General features: G+C 42.7%; 1 protein-coding gene across 1 annotated transcript; it reads left to right on the top strand.

The window, feature by feature from the left end:
• The first annotated feature begins 437 nt into the window (after positions 1-437).
• On the top strand, positions 438-13,029 carry LOC120045615 (myozenin-1-like). Its single transcript, XM_038990520.1, has 5 exons — positions 438-522; positions 10,450-10,631; positions 11,065-11,311; positions 12,404-12,584; positions 12,792-13,029. Exons 1-5 carry the CDS (start codon positions 438-440, stop codon positions 13,027-13,029), a joined length of 933 nt encoding a protein of 310 aa, XP_038846448.1.
• Positions 13,030-25,225: the final 12,196 nt, after the last annotated feature.

Raw genomic sequence — 25,225 nt, 5'->3', positions numbered from 1 at the left:
TGGATTGATCTGAAAGTCTTGGTAGTTTGTTCTAATTGCCTCATGCAGAGGAATGTGTTTACTGTACCCACCGTAGGCCTATATACTGTATGTGTTAAACCTATCTCATGTCTTGAGTTTTCAGACCAAACAGAACTGAAACCTACAGTGGTCTATATGTTTCCTCTTGGACAGACATCTGTTGGTTATGGGAATGTTAGGACTCTGAAGCCATTGGCGTGCACTTTGAACAATGAGCAAGGTGCAGTCTGCATCTAGTCTGCATGGCCTCATAAGTGTCCGTCCCAAGCAGGGTTGGTGGTTGGTTGGTCTTTAAATGGTGCAATGGTTAGAGACTATCACTCCTCTCCTCTCTCTGTCTCCTTTCCACAAGTAGTTTTTAAAAAACTATTGAGTGTAAAACTATTCCTGTTTACTTGTGTTCTCAGTCTGCAGTTATGCCTCATGGAAGACCTGCCCCTCCTAACAAGAGGAAAAAGCCCTCTAAGATCATCACTGACCTGTCACATGTCACTCAAGATGGTAAGGCACAAACATGTGAGCTCAAAAACACAATACATTATATGTACAAAATTATAAACTGGATGGTTCGAGCCCTGAATGCTGATTGGCTGACAGCCGTGGCATATCAGACCACATACCACGGGTATGACAAAACCTTTATTTTTACTGCTCTAATTACATTGGTAACCAGTTTATAATAGCAATAAGGCACCTCTGGGGTTTGTGGTATATGGCCAATATACCACGGCTAAGGGCTGTAACCAGGCACTCCGTGTTGTGTCGTGCTTAAGAACAGTCCTTAGCCGTGGTATATTGGCCATATACCACACACCCCTCGTGCCTTATTGCTATATTTCTTGCATATCTTTAACAAATGATTATAGGGATATCTTCAAAACTATGTGAGAGACCATACAGTACCATACATTCAATTCTGCTCAGTAACATTGATCAATATTAGCCTATGGGATTATCAAGAGTAACATAGTGTACTAACTGGTAAACATAGAGGGCAGGCAGGAAGACACCTTCCGAAGGTGAGAACTCTCAGGGAGACCTGGTCTCCCTACGGGCCAGCAGCTGGTCCAAGAGACTGGATCCACTGTTGACAGTTTTTTTGGGTCACATCACAGAGAATGGAAAGAGAAGTTATTTATAACCTAATTATTTTGTTCATTGGGGGACTTTGTTAAGATCTCTGTGCACTTGTCAGAGAAGCTCCTCCACATGTTTGCACTTAACATGTCCTAATGACCAGCGCCCTGTCACACACACAAACATGTATCTCCTAGATTCCACAGCACAATTACAATCTGTCCTTTACAGTCATTGCAGTAATGGTTTACCCTCCCCTCCCTCTCAGCTGTTGAGTCACAGGATCCATACTTCAGGTGATGCCATAATGCATTTTTATAAAAATCATGACAGGTGTTTTCCCTCCACCCATTAAGTGGTAAAAAAGTAAATATAGGAGGTCTCCTTTGACATCAGTTAAGTGTATTTGTGCTGCTCTTACACTTTTTGTGTCAAGTGTCCTGACAGATATAGCAATAAGGCCTAAGCAGAAAGCTGTGTTTTAACACATTGTGGCACTGCATGCTGCTCCAAGCTGACCAGTGTTCAAACGCATTCCCCTCCACGTCTGTCATAACTTATAACATACATAGACAGAAATCATCTTTGAATGACGTAACTAGTGTTGGCTTTTAAAGGGATAGTTCAGGATCACAAAATGCAGCAACGGTCATTGAAACACAAGTATTGTCCTTTGTGAACAGCAAATGTTAATGGCATGAAAACAAACAGGAATGGTACATTATTAAATCCACCAAATTATTAAAGGTTAAAGGTTGATTAAAGGTTGATTAAATTATTAAAGGTTGCAGTCAAAAATGTGATTTTTCTGTGTTTTATACAGTACCAGTCAAAAGTTTGGACACACCTACTAATTCCAGGGGTTTTCTTTATGTGTACAATTTTCTACATTGTAGAATAACAGTGAAGACATCAAAACTATGAAATAACACATATGGAATCATGTAGTAACCAAAAAAGTGTTAAACAAATCAAAATATATTTGAGATTTGAGATTTTTTAAAGTAGCCACCCTTTGCCTTGATGACAGCTTTGCACACTCTTGGCATTCTCTCAACCAGCTTCATGAAGTAGTCACTTGGAATGCATTTCAATTAACAGGTGTGTTAAAGTTAATTTGTGGAATTTCTTTCCTTTTTAATTCGTTTGAGCAATTGTGTTGTGACAAGGTAGGGGTGGTATACAGAAGATAGCCCTATTTGGTAAAAGACCAAGTCCATATTATGGCAAGAACAGCTCAAATAAGCAAAGAGAAACGACAGTCCATCATTACTTTTAGACATGAAGGTCAGTCAATCAGGAAAATGTCAAGAACTTTGAAAGTTTCTTCAAGTGCAGTCGCAAAAAATATCAAGCGCTATGGTGAAGCTAGCTCTCATGAGGACCACCACAGGAAAAAGGATAAGTTCATTAGAAATTCCAGCATCAGAAATTGCAGCCCAAATAAATGCTTCACAGAGTTTAAGTAGCAGCCACATCTCAACATCAACTGTTCAGAGGAGACTGCGTGAATCTGGCCTTCATGGACAAACTGCTGCAAAGAAACCACTACTAAAGGACACCAATAATAAGAAGAGACTTGCTTGGTCCAAGAAACACAAGCAATGGACATTAGACTGGTGGAAATCTGTCCTTTGGTCTGTTGAGTCCAAATTTGAGATTTTTGGTTCCAACCGCCGTGTCTTTGTGAGATGCAGAGTAGGTGAACGGATGATCTCTGCATGTGTGGTTCCCACCGTAAAGCATGGAGGATGAGGTGTGATGGTGTGGGGGTGCTTTGCTGGTGACACTGTCTGTGATTTATTTAGAATTCAAGGGACATTTAACCAGCATAGCTACCACAGTATTCTGCAACGATACGCCATCCCATCTGCTTTGCTCTAGTGGGACTATCATTGTTTTTTCAACAGGATGTCACGCCCTGGCCTTAGTTATCTTTGTTTTCTTTATTATTTTAGTTAGGTCAGGGTGTGACATGGGGGATGTATGTGTTTTGTATTGTCTAGGGGTCTCTGTCGGTATGCCTCAGGCACAAGCTCATAGGCGCGAAGAACAGTAGCTTTGACCACTTCATAATTCAAACTGTCTTCCAGAGGTAGCGCTGACAAAACCTCTTGGGCTTTACCAGTTAATTTACACTGAAGTAATAGGCACCATACCTCTTCAGGCCATTTCAATGCTACGGCTATACGTTCAAATACACAAAAATAGGAGTCAACCTCTGACTCTCTGAACAAAGGTACCAAGGCAATCTGCCTACTAATGTCAAAAGTGTTGGAAGCTACAGCTGGTGAGGACGCCTCACTAACAGTCACAGCAGGAACGAAGGCGAGCCTCGCTGTCTCTGCCTCCAGTTCCAACTGTCGCATTTTTAACTCCATCTGCCGCTGTTCTCGCCTTTCCTCCAAGTCTAACTGCCGCTGTTCTCGTTTTTCCTCTTTTTCTGCCTCAATTTTACACATCTACAATTGGAGAGTCTCTCGCCTAATTTGGGCTCTCTCTTCCGCCTCCAGTTGGAACTGTATGGAACGGACATCCCGCCTGGCATCACCGGTTGACTGTGGGGAGAGTGGATCAAAATGGGGCAATGTGGCTGGAGCTTTAGCCTCGCCCTCAGACACCACTGGGCTTAGAGGAACAGCAACATCCCCTACAGGGGTAGTAGACTCAGGCAGCGGTAATACAAGTACCTGCTCTTCCAACAAAACATTCAACACTAGTTGTTTAACCTCCGCTTTAACTAAACTCGGCGGAATCGATAACGAATAATGGTCAGCCAAGGTCATTAAATCAACTCTACGACATTTATCAAAAACATCCCACGAAGGGTTATCCACAAAGGATTTCAATTCAAATGTAGCCATTTTGAACTAACACACAAGAGCCAACAAATAGCAAACATTAATGCTACTTTAGCTATAACGCTCAACACCGAACTAGACCACTACAACAATTTGCACGAGCGGCATGGGTGTCAGTAAAGACAAATCCCGGATGAGCCCCCACTTATGTTATGAATCCCTTTGGCCCGACAGTCTAGGGGGGATGGTAATGGGACAGAGAGATTGAGGCATTGACAGAGAGATTGAGCTACTGAGAAAACAACTGACAGGGTTTTTAAACCAAGGGATAGGAACTGTGATTGGGTAAGGGAAAAGGAGCAGGTGTCTTCTGATTAGCGACTAATTGATGACTGATTGGGGAATGATGATTGTCACCAGTGAGTAGGGGAGAAGGAGAGAAAAGAAACACACAGGATACACACAGAATATTTGTATCCGTAACAATGTGTTTTGTATTGTCTAGGGGTTTTTGTATGTTTATGGGTGCTGTGGCTTAGTTGGTTAAAGTGTCTAGTCTAGGTGTATGTATGTCTATGTTTGCCTAGATTGGTTCTCAATTAGAGACAGCTGTCTATCGTTGTCTCTGATTGGGAACCATATTTAGTCAGCCATATTCATTAGGTAGTTCGTGGGTGATTGTCTATGTGTAGGGTTTAGTGTTAGCACTATTTGTTCTTTAGCTTCACGTTCGTGGGTTTGTTGTTTTGTTTAGTTTGTAAAGTGTTCTTCGTTTTTGTCTTCGTTAATTAAATATGTATTGTTATCACGCTGCGCCTTGGTCCTCCTCTCTTCAATATTACGACGATCGTGACAGAATCACCCACCAACAAAGGACCAAGCAGCGTGGTAAAAGGCAGCAGCAGCGATCGCAAGACTCATGGACTTGGGAGGAAATTCTGGACGGCGGAGGACCCTGGGCACAACCTGGAGAATATCGCCGCCCTTGTGAAGAGCTGGAGGCAGCTAAAGCCGAGAGGCGGTGGTATGAGGAGGCAGCACGGAAGCGCGGCTGGAAGCCAGAGAGGCAGCCCCAAAAATGTATTGGGGGGGGGGGCTCTCGGGGAGTGTGGCAAAGTCAGGTAGGAAACCTGCGCCAACTCCCCGTGCTTACCGTGGAGAACGAGAGTACGGGCAGACACCGTGTTATGCGGAAGAGCGCACGGTGTCTCCTGTACGTGTACATAGCCCGGTGAGGTACATCCCAGCTCCTCATATCAGCCGGGCTAGAGTGGGCATCGAGCCAGGTGCCATGAAGCCGGCTCAACGCATCTGGTCTCCAGTGCGTCTCCTCGGGCCGGTGTACATGGCACCAGCCTTACGCATGGTGTCCCCGGTTCGCCAGCACAGCCCAGTGCGGGTTATTCCACCTCACCGCACTGGCCTGGCTACAGGGAGCATTCAACCAGGTAAGGTTGGGCAGGCTCGGTGCTCAAGAGTTCCAGTACGCCTTCACGGTCCGGTCTATCCGGTGCCACCTCCTCGCCCCAGCCCAGTACCACCAGTGCCAACACCACGCACCAGGCTTCCAGTGCGTCTCCAGAGCCCTGTTCCTCCTCCACGCACTCGCCCTGTGGTGCGTGTCTCCAGCCCGGTACCACCAGTTCCGGCACCACGCACCAAGCCTCATGTGCGTCTCCAGAGCCCTGTACGTCCTGTTGCTGCTCCCCGCACTAGCCTTGAGGTGCGTGTCCTTAGCCCGGTACCACCAGTTCCGGCACCACGCACCAGGCCTACTGTGCGCCTCAGCAGGCCAGAATCTGCTGTCTGCCCAGCACCGCCTGCGCTGCCCGTCTGCCCAGTGCCGCCTGCGCTGCCCGTCTGCCCAGCGCCGTCTGAGCTGTCCATCTGCCCAGCGCCGTCTGAGCTGTCCGTCTGCCCAGCGCCACCTGCGCTGCCCGTCTGCCCAGCGCCGTCTGAGCCACCCGTCTGTCCGGAGCCGTCAGAGCCGCCCGTCTGTCCTGAGCCGTCAAAGCCGCCCGTCTGTCCTGAGCCGCTAGAGCCGTCCGTCAGTCAGGAGCCGCCAGAGCCGTCCGTCAGTCAGGAGCCGCCAGAGCCGCCCGCCAGTCAGGAGCCGCCAGAGCCGCCCGCCAGTCAGGAGCTGACAGAGCCGCCCGCCAGTCAGGAGCTGCCAGAGCCGCCCGCCAGTCAGGAGCTGCCAGAGCCGCCCGCCAGTCCGGATCTGCCCCTCAGTCCGGAGCTGCCCCTCAGTCCGGATCTGCCCCTCAGTCCGGCGCTGCCCCTCAGTCCGGCGCTGCCCCTCCGTCCAGTGGCGCCCTCTAGGATGGTCTTCAGTCCGGGACTCGCTGTAAGGGTCCCCGCTCCAGAGGCACCACCAAAGCGAATATTGACTATGGTGGAGTGGGGTCCACGTCCCGCACCCGAGCCGCCGCTGTGAGAAGGCCCACCCGGACCCTCCCCTTCTGTGTCAGGTTTTGCGGCCGGAGTCCGCACCTTTGGGGGGGGGGGGGGTACTGTCACGCCCTGGCCTTAGTTATCTTTGTTTTCTTTATTATTTTAGTTAGGTCAGGGTGTGACATGGGGGATGTATGTGTTTTGTATTGTCTAGGGTTTTTTGTATGTTTATGGGTGCTGTGGCTTATTTGGTTAAAGTGTCTAGTCTAGGTGTATGTATGTATGTCTATGGTTGCCTAGATTGGTTCTCAATTAGAGACAGCTGTCTATCGTTGTCTCTGATTGGGAACCATATTTAGTCAGCCATATTCATTAGGTAGTTCGTGGGTGATTGTCTATGTGTAGTGTTTAGTGTCAGCACTATTTGTTCTTTAGCTTCACGTTCGTTGGTTTGTTGTTTTGTTTTGTTTGTAAAGTGTTCTTCGTTTTCGTCTTCGTTAATTAAATATGTATTGTTATCACGCTGCGCCTTGGTCCTCCTCTCTTCAATGTTACGACGATCGTGACACAGGACAATGACCCAACAAACCCCCATGCTGTGTATGGGATATTTGACCAAGAAGGAGAGTGATGGAGTGCTGCATCAGATGACCTGGCCTCCACAATCACCCGACCTCAACCCAACTGAGATGGTTTGGGATGAGTTGGACTGCAGTGTGAAGGAAAAGCAGCCAACAAGTGCTCAGCATATGTGGGAATGTGCAAAGCTGTCATCAAGGCAAAGGGTGGCTACTTTGAAGAATATAAATCTAAAATATAATTTGATTTCTTTAACACTTTTTTGGTTACTACATGATTTCATATGTGTTATTTCATAGTTTTGATATCTTCACTATTGTTCTACAAAATAAAGAAAAACCCTTGAATGAGTAGGTGTGTCCAAAATTTTAACTGGTACTGTATAAATTTCCACACTATGAGGTTGTTATAATACTGTGAAATTGTGAAAATTATGATAACGCCCTTTTAGTGTAAGAGCTGTTTGAAAAGACCCCCTGAAATTTCAGCCTGTTTCAGTGGGATGGAGTTTTAGCCTGCCTGGTGACATCACCACCTATTGGGGACATACTGGTTAAATCAACATTGTTTCAATGTTTGGGACGTGGAATCTACGTGGCAAATACATTGGATTATGCGATCATGGTAACCAATTTTCATCATAGACAAACCTTGTCAAATCTTCAACGTGATATCCACTATAAAAAAAACAATAGGCTGGGCAGCATCTCCAACAGGAGAGTTGATCTATCTACGGCCATCCCTTCGGTCTCCCATCCATGGTTTCACAAAGCCCAGCCCTGCATCGTTTTGATATGTTTCACTGACTATTACCAATGTGCTATCGTGAGAATGATTGTAGAGAAATCTACACTTAATAGATTCACTGTTGCTATCGAAGTCATTCCAAATAGTTTGTTCTGTAGAGCAAATGAAATGTAGCCATATTTTATCAATCATATATCATCAAAGATCCTATTTAGGCCAATACAGCATTTGGGAAGTCGTCAACAGCTATTGTTGAAATTCAGATTCAACTAAAACATGATAGACTGACCAGGTGAATCCAGGTGAAAGCTACAATCCCTTATTGATGTCACCTGTTAAATCCACTTCAATTGGTGTAGATGAAAGGGAAGAGAAAGGTTAAAGAATGATTTTTAAGCCTTGAGGCAATTGAGACATGGATTGTGTATGTGTGCCATTCAGAGGGTGAAAGGGCAAGACAAAATGTTGAAGTGCCTTTGAACAGGGTATGGTAGTAGGTGCCAGGAGAACAGGTTTGTGTGAAGAACTGCAACACTGCTGGGTTTCTCACACTCAACGCTTTCCCGTGTGTATCAAGAACGGTCCACCACCCAAAGAACATCCAGCCAACTTGACACAACTGTGGGAAGAATTGGAGTCAATATTGCGCCAGCATCCCCGTGGACTTTTTTTGACACCTTGTAGAGTCCTTGCCCCGATGAATTGAGGCTGTTCTGAGGGCAAAAGGGGGTGCAACGCAATATTAGGAAGGTGTTCCTAATGATTTGTAAACTCAGTGTAGGCCTAGAGTTTCAAGCTTCGCTTGATTTTAAATGAGTGATTGTGAGTTAATGAAAACACGTTGATTCACATCTCCATCTCAACCAAAAATAAAAGTTAAAGAATAGGATTATGCCAGTGGATCAGATGGAACTCTCCAAACAGTAGATATATATCCTTTAAATGTTGATATTTGGTAGTAACTTATTGAAACACAATTCAATAAGTTATTACATTTGTAAGACAGTAAATTGCCTAATATTAAGGCTACCTTACAAACAACTAATGTTATATTATTCATTCAAACTTAAAACGAGTAACACATCAATGGACACATTTTGAGGTTACTGTGACAGTAAATGTCTTCTGATGTAATCATAGAAAACCTACATGTTCAGGGTCACAGGTCTGTGGAAATGTTCACAATTGCTATAATAATCTACACAGAATCTCAAACGGCGTTGCTCACTTGCACCATGTAATCTCAAATAACTGCAGTCCAGGTCATTTAGTTGTGCTATTAGATTAAACACAGTGATAACACATTAAGTTGTTGTATAAATAAACAAGATATCTGACATTGTATTCCCATTTGAACTTTGGTGTGCTTTTAAATGGTTGAAGGCACAGTGAGAACTAAACCAAAAATCAGACATTGATTTTCCATTGGAATTTGGTTGTGCTTTTAGATGGTTGAAAGCATAGTGATAACACAATGGGAATCAAAAAAACTTTTGATTGTCTTTTTCAGCAGCTAAAAATTGATGAATGTATCTACCAAATATTACTAAATTCTCCATGTTAAAATGACATGGTGTGCACAGTGGGCAAGCGGTAAATTAGTTAATAGACCAGTAAGAAAGAGTTCCAAACCTCTCTGCCAATAAGCGCTAATTTTCAGTTTTCCCTTCCCCACTCAAACCAGACAATCCTTGCAAAATTCTTGTTTGAGAAATTGCTATTTGCTAATAAGCTATTTTTGTTTCTTTTTGACTATTTAGACAGAGTGAATCCATGCAACTTATTACGTGACTTGTTAAGCATATTTTTAATCCTGAACTTATTTAGGCTTGCCATAACCATGTTGTTGAATACTTATTGACTCAAGACATTTCAGCTTTTCATTTAATATTAATTTGTAAAAAATTCTAAAACAATAATTTCACTTTGACATGACGGGGTATTGTGTGTAGGCCAGTGATACAACATTTTAAATTCAGGTTGTAACACAACAAAACGTGGAAAAATTCAAGGGTGTGAATACTTTATGAAGGCACCGTATACGTGCTACCGTAGCTTTAGAGTTGATGTGGACCCTGTGCAGTGTTATGCATTTTAGACTCTCTCTCTTCACCCATCCTCTCTGTTTCAACGCCCTGTGACTTCTGACAGATGGACCATAAGCACTGAGAATAGAACAAATGGAGATAACGCAGATATGAAAATGGCTCAGGCCTTACCTCATAAAGCTTCAGTTAAAAGCTAGTCATGCTCAGCCAGGTCCAGACTTAGGGAGGAGCTGTTCTCTGCTCTCTCTCCTTCTCTCCACATTGTTGAAGAATGGCCAGTTCATCTTTGAACAGAGTGATTTATGAATTTTCCACCGTAATGACAGCAAGAATCTGAGAGCATCCCCCTCCTACGCAATCATCTGCGCTGAGCGTAATTTCTGCTCTGATGTAAAGATCACATCACATCGACACAGATGTATTTTCTAGGTGAAGGATAAATGATGCACCTAAAGTACTGTAACATTAATTCAAACAATGATAAGCAAACCGTGGGAGCAATTCAAACCAAACAGGTAACCAGGGTTTCCAGAATAAGTCAAAATATGATTCTTTCTGCATAGTGAGATACATTGTTGAGTGTTTTTTTTTGTATCACAATGCAGACATTGTTGAGTCCAAAATTCAAACTTGAACAATTGCTGCACCAGAAGAATGATGTTTTTCATTTACCTAGTCACCAAGTTTAATTGAATAGAGCCTTATACAGCATGTGCATCCAGTATAATATAGGTTATCAATATGAGAAATCAATAGACAATGTATGAATTTCTCATCTGCAGAGTTTGAGCCTGAGGCGTCAGAGTTTGACCTGGGGATGAAGATCAGGACTCCCAAGGACACCATGCTGGAGGAGCTGCACCTCTTCACCAACAAGGGCTCCAAGATGTTCAAGATGAGGCAGAAACGTATGGAGAAGTTCATATACGAGAACAACCCTGACCTCTTCGGCAGTGAGTCTATGGTAAGAAAATGGTAAATCATCCAAGTCAAAATGATAAACTTGTTTTAACAATAATAAACGTTAGTGTTATAGTATAATTCATATAATATAAATGCTGTCCAAAGAGCTTTAACATAAAACAATTGCAGTGAAAATCGGTAACGGATGAGGTACAAAAGTTATCCCATGGATAGGCTACCAATGCATATTTCAACAACCAGTAGGATTGCCAGCCGAGAGTACTTAGCACCTCTGAACAGTGTCGGACATCATTTGCACATCGACTGCAAACCGATTCTACATGTAGAAATCGGCAGTCGTCCACCGGTGGGTGGTCCCTATAACACACTGCGCCAACAGCAAGCGAACAAATGGCAAATTAACGGCCCGCTACTGTACAGAATGACAATCGGTCTGGTGACTTTTCTTCTTTATATACTTGTGTGTATTTCAGGAGAACTTCCAGAAGTTGGTCCCTAGCCTGGGTGGTACAATGATGTTGGATGCTAGTGGCCACATGGTGGACAAGCAATCAGGCCCTCCTGTACCCCCTCCCAAACCAGGCAAAGATGGGCATGGTCATGGTAATGAACATGGTCATGATCATGAGCATGGACATGAGCATGGTAATGAGCATGGGCGCCATGGATACCAGGGACATGTACATCATGATGATGTTGCTCCAGGAGAACATGGTCATGGTCAGTATCCATTCAAACTAGCTCATGATCATAGAAAAACTACAGAGTGATTTTGGAGTGAGTTCTATGGACCTGCAGTCAGGGGTGTCATGCCCATGGGGGTTAAAAAGGCACGTGCCCCCTCAGATATATCCTGTTTTAGACATTTTTTTACTTAATCATCACCAGCAACAAATGGGAAAATAGCTTGTTTCTATGTTTTGTAGTCAAAAAGATAGAGGAAGATAAGTGTTTCCAATGATCTCTATCTTTTTGACTATAAAATATAGAAAGGCGCCATTTTCACATCTGTTGATGTTGGGTTGGTGCTGGAGATGATGAATATGATGATGACATTTTACAAATGACCCGTTAAATGAATGACTAAACAAAATGTTTAAGCCCAGTTTTATCATAATTATTGATAAAAAGATCTGACTGGACGATTTTAGCTGCTGTTGATGGCCAGGAGTTATGTTTGTAAATGAATGTGATCAAGCTAAACTCAACAAAAAAATAAACGCCCCTTTTTCAGGACCCTGTTTTTCAAAGATCATTCGTAAAAATCCAAATAACTTCACAGATCTTCATTGTAAAGGGTTTAAACACTGTTTCCCATGCTTGTTCAATGAACCATATAGGTTTATAGGTTCCCAATCTCCCAACTTCATAACTAGCTACCAAGCCATTTCAGGCTATCAATCAAGTTAGAGTAGCTTGTCTAACTATCTTAGCTGGCATGCCTGCTGGCAAGGTTGCTAGACTTTAGAAAAGCTAGCAATTACTAAATGTACTGAAAAAGACTCATCTCTTTCAACCTAGATTTTAGCAGAGATGCAGAGAAGCATATTTTATATTTTATATTTTTTTTTTACATATAATTAGGCATAATGATTATGGCTGTAGATTGCAGGAAAAATCGATTTCAGGTGTTTGAAATATGTTAAATTCTTCAACTTCCACCTAAACCCCCCCCTCCATCCTCATGTACTTCGTGCCCCCTCTAAAATAATGGGTGAATGATGCCCATGCCTGTAGTGCAATCAATATATCAAAATTGGATATCATCTCATAGAAAATATGTTTTCTGAACTCACTGTCTTCCTCCTACAGGTAGTCATGGAGTAGAGGTTGCCTTAGACAAAGCCAAGAAAAGGCATGATTATGTTCCCTCATACGTATCACCGTGGGAAAAGGCCATGAAGGGCAACCAGGAGCTGACATCCAGCATGAGATATCATATGCCAGTCCCCCATGCCCACCTTGATTTGCACAAGTACAAGTCTTTCAACAGGTACAGTCCCCTATATGCCTTGCCTGGTCGACTCGGATTTCTTTGAAATGAGTGTGAAATAGTGGTGCCCAAAAATTTCCTGTAAAACTCTGACTCTTATATTGTCCATCCAGTTATGTGAAGCACATCTACAGAAGTTGCCATACAAGATTCATTTAACTTATTTGTCTGATCTTCTTTTGTTCCCCATCACTTTATCTGTCTTAGGAGTGCTACACCATTTGGGGGCTTTGATAAGGCCTCTCAGCTCATGACCTTCCAACTGCCAGACACCAATGAGGTGGCCCATGAGGAGCCTGAACCAGCTGTGGTATACCAGCATGACATTGGCGCTCGACCCTCCTTCAACCGTACTCCTATAGGCTGGGTGGGAAGCAGTGAGCCCAGCAGCATCCACATGGAGTTGGATGCCCTGCCCTTCGATGGGGAGACTGACGACCTGTGAACAGCATGCCCCACAGACCCAGATGTGCAGACAAAGGCCACGCACAATATATAAATCTACATAAAGAAAAAACATACACCTTTTAGAGAGGTTTGTGAGCCAGTCAACTTTTCCTTGAGTTCAATTCATGAAAGAGGAAATAGTTTATGAAAACAAACCACAAAGCTCAATATTGGGCTCTTTAAATTAGAAAGCAAGATAGAGAGAGAGAGGGGGGGGGATTAGTTAGTATGTTTGAAACAAAGAAATCAATCATGAACAAAAAAATCAATCGTGAAGCCTATTGTGTTCAACTTCCCAGTGAACAGAAGGAGGCTACCATAACTGTGATTTATGCGTACTCTTATTTTTTTCCCATTATGATTCATTTAGTAGGCATAGTATATTGTTCAATCACACAAGTCTCCAGCTCAGTCACGAAGCAGCAGCATAACATATTTTGTCCACGAGGAGAGACAAATAAACAGGACTGAAGGGTTGAACTTAGTTTTTTTTCTGTGTCAGCATGTTGCTGTTTCCACTGCTCATTCAGGAGAGCTACAAGTTGTTCCTCTAGCTATATCCTTCTACCATCATGGTTTTTACTATATTTCTGTGTTTTCTGTGTTTCTGTGCCACTTTGACATTTTGACAGCTTTGTCAAGGCCCTGCAAATCCAGCAGCCTAGCCTAGGATGCATGCAGTAAGCGTGAGGTGTGCTAATTTCTGTTGTGTGATAGAGATTGTGATTAACTAATACAGTACTGCATCACCCAAGATTTCTCCCTAATAAACTTTTTCCAATTGTAGTTTATGTCTGTGGTACTTTGTATCTCCAGTGTAGGCTACTATAATCGTTATAGGAACAAATAATGGAAGTGACAAGGGGTTAGTTTAATGAATGTGTGGGGCCCTAAAATAGGCCTCTTTAGGGCCCATCAATGCAATTCACTTGATGGCAGACAGTAATATGGATGCATTTCAAAGGATCCTTACCAGTGACAAACAGCCTTAAAAATGTGAAATAAAATCATCAGTCTACTCTCTGCTTTCCTCCCCGGTTGCGCACTTGGCTATCGCCTCCTCTCAACACCACGAGACAAAATATCGCGAGTATTAGTTGCCTTGGCTGCAGCACAGGGTGTCGCTAGAGGAGGTTTGATTGGGGTTTAGCGGCAGAGCGTTTGACTCGAGTCACTCCGGATAAGATTACCGTTCTCCTAGCAGCAGGATATTATGCTGAGAGCACGATCGCGGATTTATTTTTCTAAATAAGAGTCCCCATGCAAAGCCATGCTAAACTTACTGAATATTGTTTTGTTTTTTTACTTTAGTGAAGTACAACTGTTTTTCTCAGCATCGACACCACCTTGCAAAAAATTAATTGAACATTTTATGTTCTTTTATTTATTTATACCAGCATTTGTTTTAAAAGTTTACAAAAAGTACTGGTATGTTGAAAGCACAGAAGTCTGGTGAGGGGCTCATAGTAATGGCTGGAATGGAGTGAATAGAATGGTTAAGACATGGAAACCACCTGTTTGATATCAATCCATTAATTTCACTCCAGACATTACAATGAGCTTGTTCTCTCCAATTCACGTGCCACAAGCTGCCTGTGGTTGAATGCTATAGCGTGTGTAGGCTATAATTAAAGACATACTTCAAAGTAAATCTCAGCTCTTTTAAAAATACACTTTTACATTGGTGTAACAGTATAACTTTACGTCCATTCCCTCGCCCCGACCCGGACGCGAACCAGGGACCCTCTGCACACATCAACAACGGTTACATTCACCCCCCTTTTGACCTCCTCCTTTTCCGCAGCAACCAGTGATCCGGGTCAACAGCATCAATGTAACAGTTTAACTTTAGACCGTTCCTCGCCCCGACCGGGCGTGAACCAGGGACCTTCTGCACACATCAACAACAGTCACCTACGAAGCATCGTTACCCATCGCTCCACATAAGCCGCGGCCCTTGCAGAGCAAGGGGAACCACTACTTCAAGGTCTCAAAGCGAGTGACGTCACCGTTTGAAAGGCTATTAGCGCGCACCACCGCTAACTAGCTAGCCATTTCACATCGGTTACATTGGCACAAGTAAATGTTTTTTCTCTATAAATCAATCTGTAATTCCTGATTTGCATTGTGGCCAATGGAATGGGTGGAGTAAAAGCTCAGTGACATTCCGTATTATCCAGTCCCCAATGAAATTACACCATTTATACAATGGGTGGATCTAGTCCTGGATGCTGATTGGTTTAGACCGCGTTCCAGCCAATGTCTATTTCACAAATTACCACCGGCTAAAGCTATGATGTTGAAATGCATACTTACGGTTCCATCTTGCTGTGCAATCCACCGTCCCATCAAGTCCAGCCGGTCAATTTATAAAATTGATCTCCACTGTAAAAAAGCATCTAGACATTATCTCCCCTTGCTTTTGGCTCACATTTTGTTTTCTACAACAGAGATTTGTATAAACCTTGCTAACAGTGACACGAGAGCAAATGTTCTATGCCAATGATGCAAAATCGCGCATCATTGCTCTTTGTTATGGATGTATCCAAATAAATGGTACTAGATAACAGCTTAAACCAAAGCAAATGCAGCAACATTTCTGTTATTCTGGGTGGACTGTTTGATGCGACCGTGTTATCCATCGTTGGCTAGCGAACAAGCAAGGTGTAAGAGTACTCCCAACCCCACCTCTTATGGCATGAAAAATAGTTTTTTCTCTATAAGCCTATATGTAATTAATATAGAGTGTATTGCTTTGACGGCAATGGAACATGTTGATTAAAAGCCTAGCAACACTACATATTATTAAGTCCCCCATTAAATAACACCATATATACTGTATATTCTACAGATCCTACTGAGTACTCCCAACCCCACTTTCACATCGGCACAAGTTATATATTTTTCTCTACAGCCCAATATTGTGAACATTTGAATATTAATGTGTATATTGATATGTATAGCGTATATTGATGTGCATTGATACGTATACAGGGCTAATAAAATAAAAACAGTCTGAACATTGTATTTTTCAATAGTGGTCTTACATTTGGCCCTTTTTTTTAACATAAATTCCTTCTTGCAAGAGCGCAGACGTTCTCTGGTCATTTATGCATTTGCTTATGACCACTATAAAATGGCCTTTGATTACAAATTAATATATTTTTGTATGTTATTAACGTTGCAGGTTTGAAATGTGAGCTTTTATTTTGAAGGTTTCCTCATTACCATACAAAGTGACGCCCTCATTTGTGCTGCAGGCAGAATAGTAGTCCGGACAAGGCACAAGACAGCATCGGGACTGAAAAGGTAAGTCGGCTACCTACAAACTTGATAAATAGCCCAAATTATAAACTGGAAGTGTTTACATCAAAATACATATTTAGCGCACGATTTAAACATGGACAAAAACAGTCTGCAATTGCGTGTAAGTGCACGCTAGTCCTGTGATAAATTGAGAGTGACGTTCACCGCATAGGGAGGTATGCCTTGCAAGAGAGGATGCTCTGCACCGTATCCACAGCACATTGGATTAAGACTCTGTTTTCTAACTGGCTCACTTTTTAAATTGGAATGCACGCACCTAGCCATAGCCACACACTGTATATTGTGGCTACATTGCTTGCTACTACCAAGTAGTCAATGTTCATGCACGATGTGCTAGACTTGATACGGATCATCTCCAACGGTGTTTACCAGTTGAACAGGACAAGAGTGATTCACGGATACATTCCGGACCTTTTAGATTTCTTGCAAGCCATGTTGATTTATTTAAACTTAGATAGCTATAGCTAAAATCAATTCAATATGCTACTTGCTGTTATGAACACATAATAATCAAGATGCATGGAAATACATACACTCTAACAATAAAAGGTTCCACGAGTATTCTTTCTTTCTTCCTTCAAATTGAAACTGTGGGGGAACCCCTATAAGTTATTTCAAAGAACCCCTTTTAATGGATCCTCAAATAACCTTTTGAATAACCTTTTGGGGTTAATTTTTGATCTACCGCCCTCCTCTATTATTAGTAATAATAATAATACGCATAACAATAACAACAATAACACAATATTTGAGTTGTTAGTGTTTATTATGATTTTATTGGCAAAGCAGAATAAAAAAATCTCAAAATGAGGTAAACTCCATGCAAAGCCCCAAATCCAATGGCGTGTTGATGTTAATGTGTTGATGTTCTCCGTATCCATAGCCAGAATTATTTTAGAGTGCATGGTGATTGAACAGGTTCCCTGTGAATCCCCCCCCAAAATTGCTATACAGATTATTAACAAAACATGCACACAACAGTATTCATACCTTGGTTTTTGTGGTAAATGTGAATGAAAAAAACTATTTTGATAATGGTTTTCATACACACACCTTGTCCATAATGTAGAGGTCTACGGGATATTCACTGAAGAGGTAAGGGAGGAGGATGGTACATGTGATCTGCAAAACATACCAATACCAATTGACATACCTTTGTATGCCTCCTCGTCTGTATACCTGCAGACACAGACACAAAAGTGAGCAGTTAAAACCTTGTCGTAAATGAAGGAAATCTTTACATTTTTCAGTTAAGTGCCTGCACCTGCTGTCCTTTCAAATTCAAATCCCAACGTTTCAGTTGGCCAGTTAAGTTCCTGCAAGAACCCCCATCAACGAACATCAATGAAACCCGTCTCCTATGGGGTTCTTGGACGAACTTTTTGTGGGAAATTTTTGGTGCCAGAAGCTTAAGGTTCTTCTAAGAACTTTGAGGATCTTAGAATAACCCTTGTTGAACCCCTAATCAAATCAAATCAAATTTATTTGTCACATACACATGGTTAGCAGATGTTAATGTGAGTGTAGCGAAATGCTTGTGCTGCTAGTTCCGACCATGCAGTAATATCTAACAAGTAATCTAACAGTTTCACAACAACTACCTTATACACACAAGTGTAAAGGAATGAATAAGAATATGTACATAAAAATATATGGATGAGCGATGGCCGAACGGCATAGGCAAGATGCAGTAGATGGTATAGAGTACAGTATATGCATATGAGATGAGTAATGTAGGGTATGTAAACATTATATAAAGTGCCATTGTTTAAATTGGCTAGTGATACATTTATTACATCCAATTTCCATTATTAAAGTGAGCTGGAGTTGAGTCGGTATGGTGGCAGCAGCCACTCAATGTTAGTGGTGGCTGTTTAACAGTCTGATGGCCTTGAGATAGAAGCTGTTTTTCAGTCTCTCGGTCCCAGCTTTGATGCACCTGTACTGACCTCGCCTTCTGGATGATAGCGGGGTGAACAGGCAGTGGCTCTGGTGGTTGTTGTCCTTGATGATCTTTTTGGCCTTCCTGTGACATCGGGTGGTGTAGGTGTCCTGGGGGGCAGGTAGTTTGCCCCCGGTGATGCGTTGTGCAGACCTCACTACCCTCTGGAGAGCCTTACGGTTGTGGGCAGAGCAGTTGCCGAAACAGGCGGTGATACAGCCCGACAGGATGCTCTCGATTGTGCATCTGTAAAAGTTTGTGAGTGTTTTTGGTGACAAGCCAAATTTCTTCAGCCTCCTGAGGTTGAAGAGGCGCTGCTGCGCCTTCTTCACAACGCTGTCTGTGTGGGTGGACCATTTCAGTTTGTCCGTGATGTGTACGCCGAGGAACTTTCCACCTTCTGCACTACTGTCCCGTCGATGTGGATAGGGGTCTGCTCCCTCTGCTGTTTCCTGAAGTCCACGATCATCTCCTTTGTTTTGTTGACATTGAGTGTGAGGTTATTTTCCTGACACAAAACTCAGAGGGACCTCACCTCCTCCCTGTAGGCCGTCTTGTCGTTGTTGGTAATCAAGCCCACCACTGTAGTTTCGTCTGCAAACTTGATGATTGAGTTGGAGGCGTGCATGGCCACGCAGTCATGGGTGAACAGGGAGTACAGGAGAGGGCTGAGAATGCACCCTAGTGGGGCCCCAGTGTTGAGGATCAACGGGGTGGAGATGTTGTTACCTACCCTCACCACCTGGGGGCGGCCCGTCAGGAAGTCCAAGACCCAGTTGCACAGGGCGGGATCGAGACCCAGGGTCTCGAGCTTAATGACGAGTTTGGAGGGTACTATGGTGCTGAATGCTGAGCTGTAGTCGATGAACAGCATTCTTACATAGGTATTCCTCTTGTCCAGATGGATTAGGGCAGTGTGCAGTGTGATTGCGATTGCGTCATCTGTGGACCTATTGGGGCGGTAAGCAAATTGGAGTACATCTAGGGTGTCAGGTAGTTTGGAGGTGATATGGTCCTTGACTAGTCTCTCAAAGGACTTCATGATGACGGAAGTGAGTGCTACGGGGCGGTAGTCGTTTAGCTCAGTTACCTTAGCTTTCTTGGGAACAAGAACAATGGTGGCCCTCTTGAAGCATGTGGGAACAGCAGACTGGGATAAGGATTGATTGAATATGTCCGTAAACACACCAGCCAGCTGGTCTGCGCATGACACTCATTTTTAGAGTGTAGTTTATCTTGTCTTGCCAACCCGCCTCTGTCTGTCACAATCACTTGCTGGTATAACGTTAGCTTCTGCAGACAGAAAAAAACGATAGCCTATACGGTGCATGCTCAAGAGATGTTATTCTGTTTTATCTTTCACATTTCAACAACAAAAATCTGCGTGCCAGATGTATACATTTTTATTACCTACTTGTGTGTGCTTCCATGTCATTTTACATTCACAATAATGCAGAACATTGTAGTAAAGCTGTGTTACAAAGTGTTACATAACATTGTAGCCTACTTGAGAAAGTATAGCTTAGTTGAGCAACCAGGACTAAGGGGCAGACATAACTGTACATCCGGGAAAGTGTGATACGTTTTCCCGGATGTACAGTTTCATATGGTATGCATTAATTTCTGGATGTCCATCATCCATTTTATATGATATGTTACAAATTACAATTTGAATGATATGTTACGAATTGCAATTAGTATTTGCTAAGCTTATGATATGTTACAAATTACAATTTGTTGTGGCTAACGTTAGCTAGGTGGCTAACATTAGCTAGGTGGCTAACGTTAGCTAGGTGTTAAGGTTAGGAGTTAGGTTTTTATTTTTTCTATTATTATTTTACCCCTTTTTCTCCCCAATTTTGTGGTATCCAATTGGTAGTTACAGTCCTGTTCCATCGCTGCAACTCCCGTACGGACTCAGGAGAGGCGAAGGTCGAGAGCCATGTGTCCTCTGAAACACAACCCAGCCAGGCGTTGTGCTTCTTGACACAACGCCTGCTTAACCCGGAAGCCAGCCACATCAATGTGTCAGAGGAAGCACCATACACCTGGCAACCGTGTCAGCGTGCATTGCGCCCGGCCCGCCGCAGGAGTTGCTAGTGCGCGATGGGACAGGAGCATTGGTGCGGCTGGCTTCCGGGTTAAGGAGCCAGCCAGAAGCCTGCCAAACCCTCCCCTACCCTGGGCGACGCTGGGTCAATTGTGTGCTACCCCATGGGTCTCCCGGTCGCGGCCGGCTGCGACAGAGCCTGGACTCTAACCAGGTTCTCTACTGCCTTAGACCACTGCGCCACTCCGGAGGCCCCAGGAGTTAGGTTAAAGGGTAAAGGTTAGGGTTAAGGGAAGGGTTAGCTAACATGCTAATTCGTTGCAAGGTAGCTAAAAAGTAGTAAGTATTTGCAAAGTTGCTAATTAGCAAATATGCAAAAGTTGTCCAGGATGAGATTCAAACACTAGACGTTTGCGTCATACGCCCGACCAACCATTCTACTTTTGTTTTTGTCTTCAGTAACCTGTGTCAGGTAGCCATACCAAACATACCATATCATACTAATTTGATTCAGAGAGGTTGGGTTAAATGCGAAAGACACAATTCAGTTGAATGCATTCAGTTGTGCAACTGACTAGGTATCCCCCTTTCCTTTCCTAATTTGAGTGTCCCGGATTTACTTTTATTATGTTACCTCTAGTCTATGAGACCAGGCTGAGTTGAGCGGTTTTTACACAGTGGAATAGTTTAGCCTACATAAAGTTTAGAGCAAGGTGCAAAATTAGACACTTGACAAAATTATGGATTTAAAAAAATTATAATTTACTGACAGATATTAAAATTCTCATGTCTTGTTGCAAAGTGGAGGAATAGAGATAATATAGCCTATACTTGTGTGGCTACGATATCCTGTGGGTGGGGGAAATATAGACCCTTTTATATGTCACCTATTGGGGGATAATCTGCCCTTGTAGGCTGCTCTTCACTTTCTCTTAACAGAGCTCTGTCATTGAGAAAGTACTTCAGTAACATGCAGCTTTTCTGTCATCTCATCCATTTTCAAAAGAGTATTTTGCCAAGTTGCATGTTACTGAATATCACTTCAATGACATGTATTCTGGGAAGGATTGTGGGAGATGCTGTATGTGTGATGTGGGTGTGAACATTCACCCCGGTAACATGCTCTTCCCCAGCACCCAAATTGATGTGTGTGGCACATTTATAATCAATCATTGGATTTTCTATATTATTCAGCACAGGCAGTGTTTTCTTACATAACATGATTGTAAGTCTATTTTAAGCCCCCACTCTGACTAGACTCTGCTGTGTTTTCTGCTGAGGGAGAGAAAATAACAGGATTTTATCATTTCATCTATGATAGGTGGGAACGTATATAAACAGTCTGGAGAGAGATCTGAGGGATATACAGGTGTAGGATCTTAATTTGATCACCCTGTTGCAGGAGAACTTTCATGCAATGCAGGAAATTCGAAACTTATAGTGTATTTGAGGTTTAAAAAGGCTTCTGAAATGTCTACTTTGACATTTCAGACTTGATTGTCCCTTATGAAAGAAGTATCAACCCCTACAAAAAATGCCATTAATTATAATCCCCATAATAATTCACACTTCCTGTTGCTGCAGGATTATTTTTCTGATGTAGCAAACTGGCTCAAATTAAGATTCCTACATCAGTAGCTAAGCTAACTGGTTATGAATTGCTGATCTGTTACAACTCAAGATCTGCAGAAGTTAGACAAACACAGAGCGACTTAGGCTAGAGAAGGAGAGAGAGTTATTCTATGCTCCCACCAAAATGTAAAACACCAGACAGTTTTTTTCCTTCCTTTGCCTTAAGTGCTTATCCCATGTGAACGCAGCACAATGAACGACATCGTGCAGACATGCATGTCTTCGTAATACTCTCAACCTGTAACATAATGCATCACATAAAAAAATTAAAAAATAACACAAGCTCTGTGAAGTATGGAGAGAGAGGGGGCGATTAGATTAGTGCATGCTTTGATATCTCTGACCAGCCTCTTCAACTCTCTCTCTCTCTCTCCCCCCTTTCTCTAGCAGAGATTAGCTGTGAAAATTAAATGTGAGTCCTGGCCTGCATGCCAAATTAGGCCATGGATTGTTATGTAAAATTTGGAGATGAATAACTTAACATACTGATTGGTGTGTTCCCATGCATTCTTTTAGAGAAAGGGTGGGCAGGGGTGTTTGTGGATTGTTTTGCTAGGTGGTATAGCGTGCTTGACAGTTGCAGGTGCAGCCGTTTAACTTTTATTAAAGTTCTTGCTGGAGGGGCCAACACAAAGCCAGGGCAGACTATAATGTTCATTTCAAGGAGTTGAATTTTTTTATTTTATTCAAAGCGGTTAGTCCTAGCCTATGCTCTGGGGAGGAAGGTCCCATATGAACAAATACTATAATAAACTATACTATAAATACTATAGCATTCATTGTAGTGTTTTTGCTGACTTTGCTGTATTATTTACAGTTAACTATAGTATAAATACTGTATTAAAAGAAAACTATAGTATATACTATAGTAATTACTAGAGTGTTTTTGTAGATTGCACTATACTTTAGTATGACATTATTGTAGTAATTACTATAGCATTTTTGTTGTATTATTTTGTTTGACATAGATGTGGAGGCTTTCTCATTCAGGAAACTTACAGGGAAAATACTAAAGGAGCAGATGTTCCGTGACCTGTTGGTAGGTAGGATAGTTTAGGGCTTCTGCTCTTTTCTATAACCTGTGGAGAACAAAATATAGTCTATACTTGGCTGGTAGGTTTCTTACTTATGGGTGGTACAAATTGTGATATGGGGGAGGGGAGTGGGCAGGGTATATGCAAATTAAATACCGTAGTATTTACTATAGTTTAAAAAAGTGTAGTGTTTTGCGGACTGTGGTGTTTTTGCAGACATTACTGTAGTATTTAAATACTACAGTGTTTTTTTGGGATAATTCTGCAGTATTTACTGTAGTCTTCTACAGTATACTACATAATTGTATAGTAAGTACACACATGATCGAGGGATATTACAGTGTGTAGTACAGTATTCTAAAGTATACTACAGTTTACTATAGAATTCTATTGTGCTCTAGGATTCTATAGTAAACTGTAGTATTTTTCCCTGTGTGGTGCCTCTTATGTTTGTTTTTAGAGGATTGTGCCTACTTGTTTTATAACATGCTACTTTTTGAGGAGAAAAAAAAACAGATTTTGCTTTTACTATGAAAATGCTATTCATAACATTTTCATACTCAGTCTGAGTAGTTAGATCACTACTCAGACTGAGCTTTGGGTGTCTAGATTCAGCTCCAATGCTCTCCCCTCTATTAACCAGGACCTCAGTGACCTCCTTCATCAGGCAGGCCCGTCCTGGCAGCCAGCTTTCTGTGCAAACTCAGATAAGCAGGAGAGAACACCCCATGTTGTGATGTGCTATCTACACCTATTTATAATACAAACAAGCCTGGGAACAGTGGATAAAAAGCATCATCTCTGTGAACGTCAGCGGGTGATACAAAAGCACTAGTGCAAAACAGTACTGCCTCTCTTTTTGAAGCTTAGAACAGCATCTCCTTTGGTATTGGATCTGTTGTATTTCTCCCATTAAAGTCCCACAAGTTATTACATTGGAATTCTTTGGTCTCTAACAGATCTGAAATATGTGGCCACCCTTTTCAAATTGTCAGATAAGTGAGGATGGGTAGAAACGGGGGTAAATTCAGTTCCTTTCCCAGCGGGAGGCTAGCGATGCACCTCTCTATAGCTACTGCTGCTCGGTCTACTGATCACCTGTTCCTACTGCGTCATGCTCCCATTAGACCCTCTGTGGCGGAGCGAACCAATGCCTGTACACATCCATGGACCCGGAGCCAAGTTCCCTCCCCTCCCTCGTCCTGCCCTCTATGCCCAGGCCTGCTTATTTTCACCAACAGCAGCGGCCCTATGTTTTCTATCAGCTGTAATCTTTGCTGCAAAAATGGAACACGGCTAAGCATGATTTCTGAGAGGGGAAGTGGCAGAAATGAGAGTTGTTGTTAAACAGGAGTTATGCAGGCAGGTTTTCAGATGGGAATGGAGAGTATAATACAGATGTAGCCTCTGGCTCAGTCACCATGTAATGCCTAATGCATTGAATCTGTGTGTAAGCAGTTAAGCCGAGGCAGTCTAGACTGGCCGTTATGTAATAAGCTAGTCTCACCCAATGATGTATATATAAACCCTGGTTTGCTGATGAAGTTGGCAAATGAGAGGCTTTGAAGCCACATTGGTACTCCCCAGAAGGAGCGGAAGGAATGAAATTCTACAGTATTTCAATACAATGTTTCAAGGACAAAATTCAGTGTATTTTAGTAATACATTTGTTGATGGCTCTGCATTGGCTTCAATCCAGCGCCCCCTGTCAGTCATCCAGTGTTTATTCACATCATTGGTCTCACCACCTCATCCATTACCATTTTACTTGTTCATTAAACTCTTTCTGATCTGTTGTTGTAACTTGTTTGGGTGGGATGCAGAGTGATTCCATTTTCTTTATTCAAGTATCTGCATTATTGAGAGGTCAGTCCACCTGAGCACAGGAGTCAGCACTGACATCATTGTTAAATGGATTCAGAAGAAGCTTGTTCTGCCAAATGCCTTGCCACAGCTGTTATGTGTATGTGGAGGGAGAGAGAGGAGGGGTGCATTTAATGTCCAATGATGCACAGGGAATGGAGGGGTGGATGCCCTCAGGCACTTGGGCTTGTGTCTCCGGCTTTTGTCTGTTTCCAGGTCACTGAACCATGCCCTCACAGGCTACAACACAGCTCCAGCCGGATCTCATCAGTGGACCATTGGCCATTTCTACTCATATCTTCATTAATTAATGGAGACAAAATGACCCCTAGGTTCAGTAATAGTG

The sequence above is a fragment of the Salvelinus namaycush genome, chromosome 4 (assembly GCF_016432855.1).
Source record: "Salvelinus namaycush isolate Seneca chromosome 4, SaNama_1.0, whole genome shotgun sequence".
In the NCBI taxonomy this organism is placed as follows: domain Eukaryota; kingdom Metazoa; phylum Chordata; class Actinopteri; order Salmoniformes; family Salmonidae; genus Salvelinus; species Salvelinus namaycush.
This window is presented reverse-complemented; position numbering and strand designations above follow the sequence as displayed.

Bases quoted from the DNA above. Each gene is read 5' to 3' on its own strand.
- LOC120045615 (XM_038990520.1), top strand. From the start codon at position 438: ATGCCTCATGGAAGACCTGCCCCTCCTAACAAGAGGAAAAAGCCCTCT. The intron at 523-10,449 runs GTAAGGCACAAA...TCTCATCTGCAG, and splicing joins GTCACATGTCACTCAAGATG to AGTTTGAGCCTGAGGCGTCA. The intron at 11,312-12,403 runs GTCAGTATCCAT...TTCCTCCTACAG, and splicing joins TCCAGGAGAACATGGTCATG to GTAGTCATGGAGTAGAGGTT.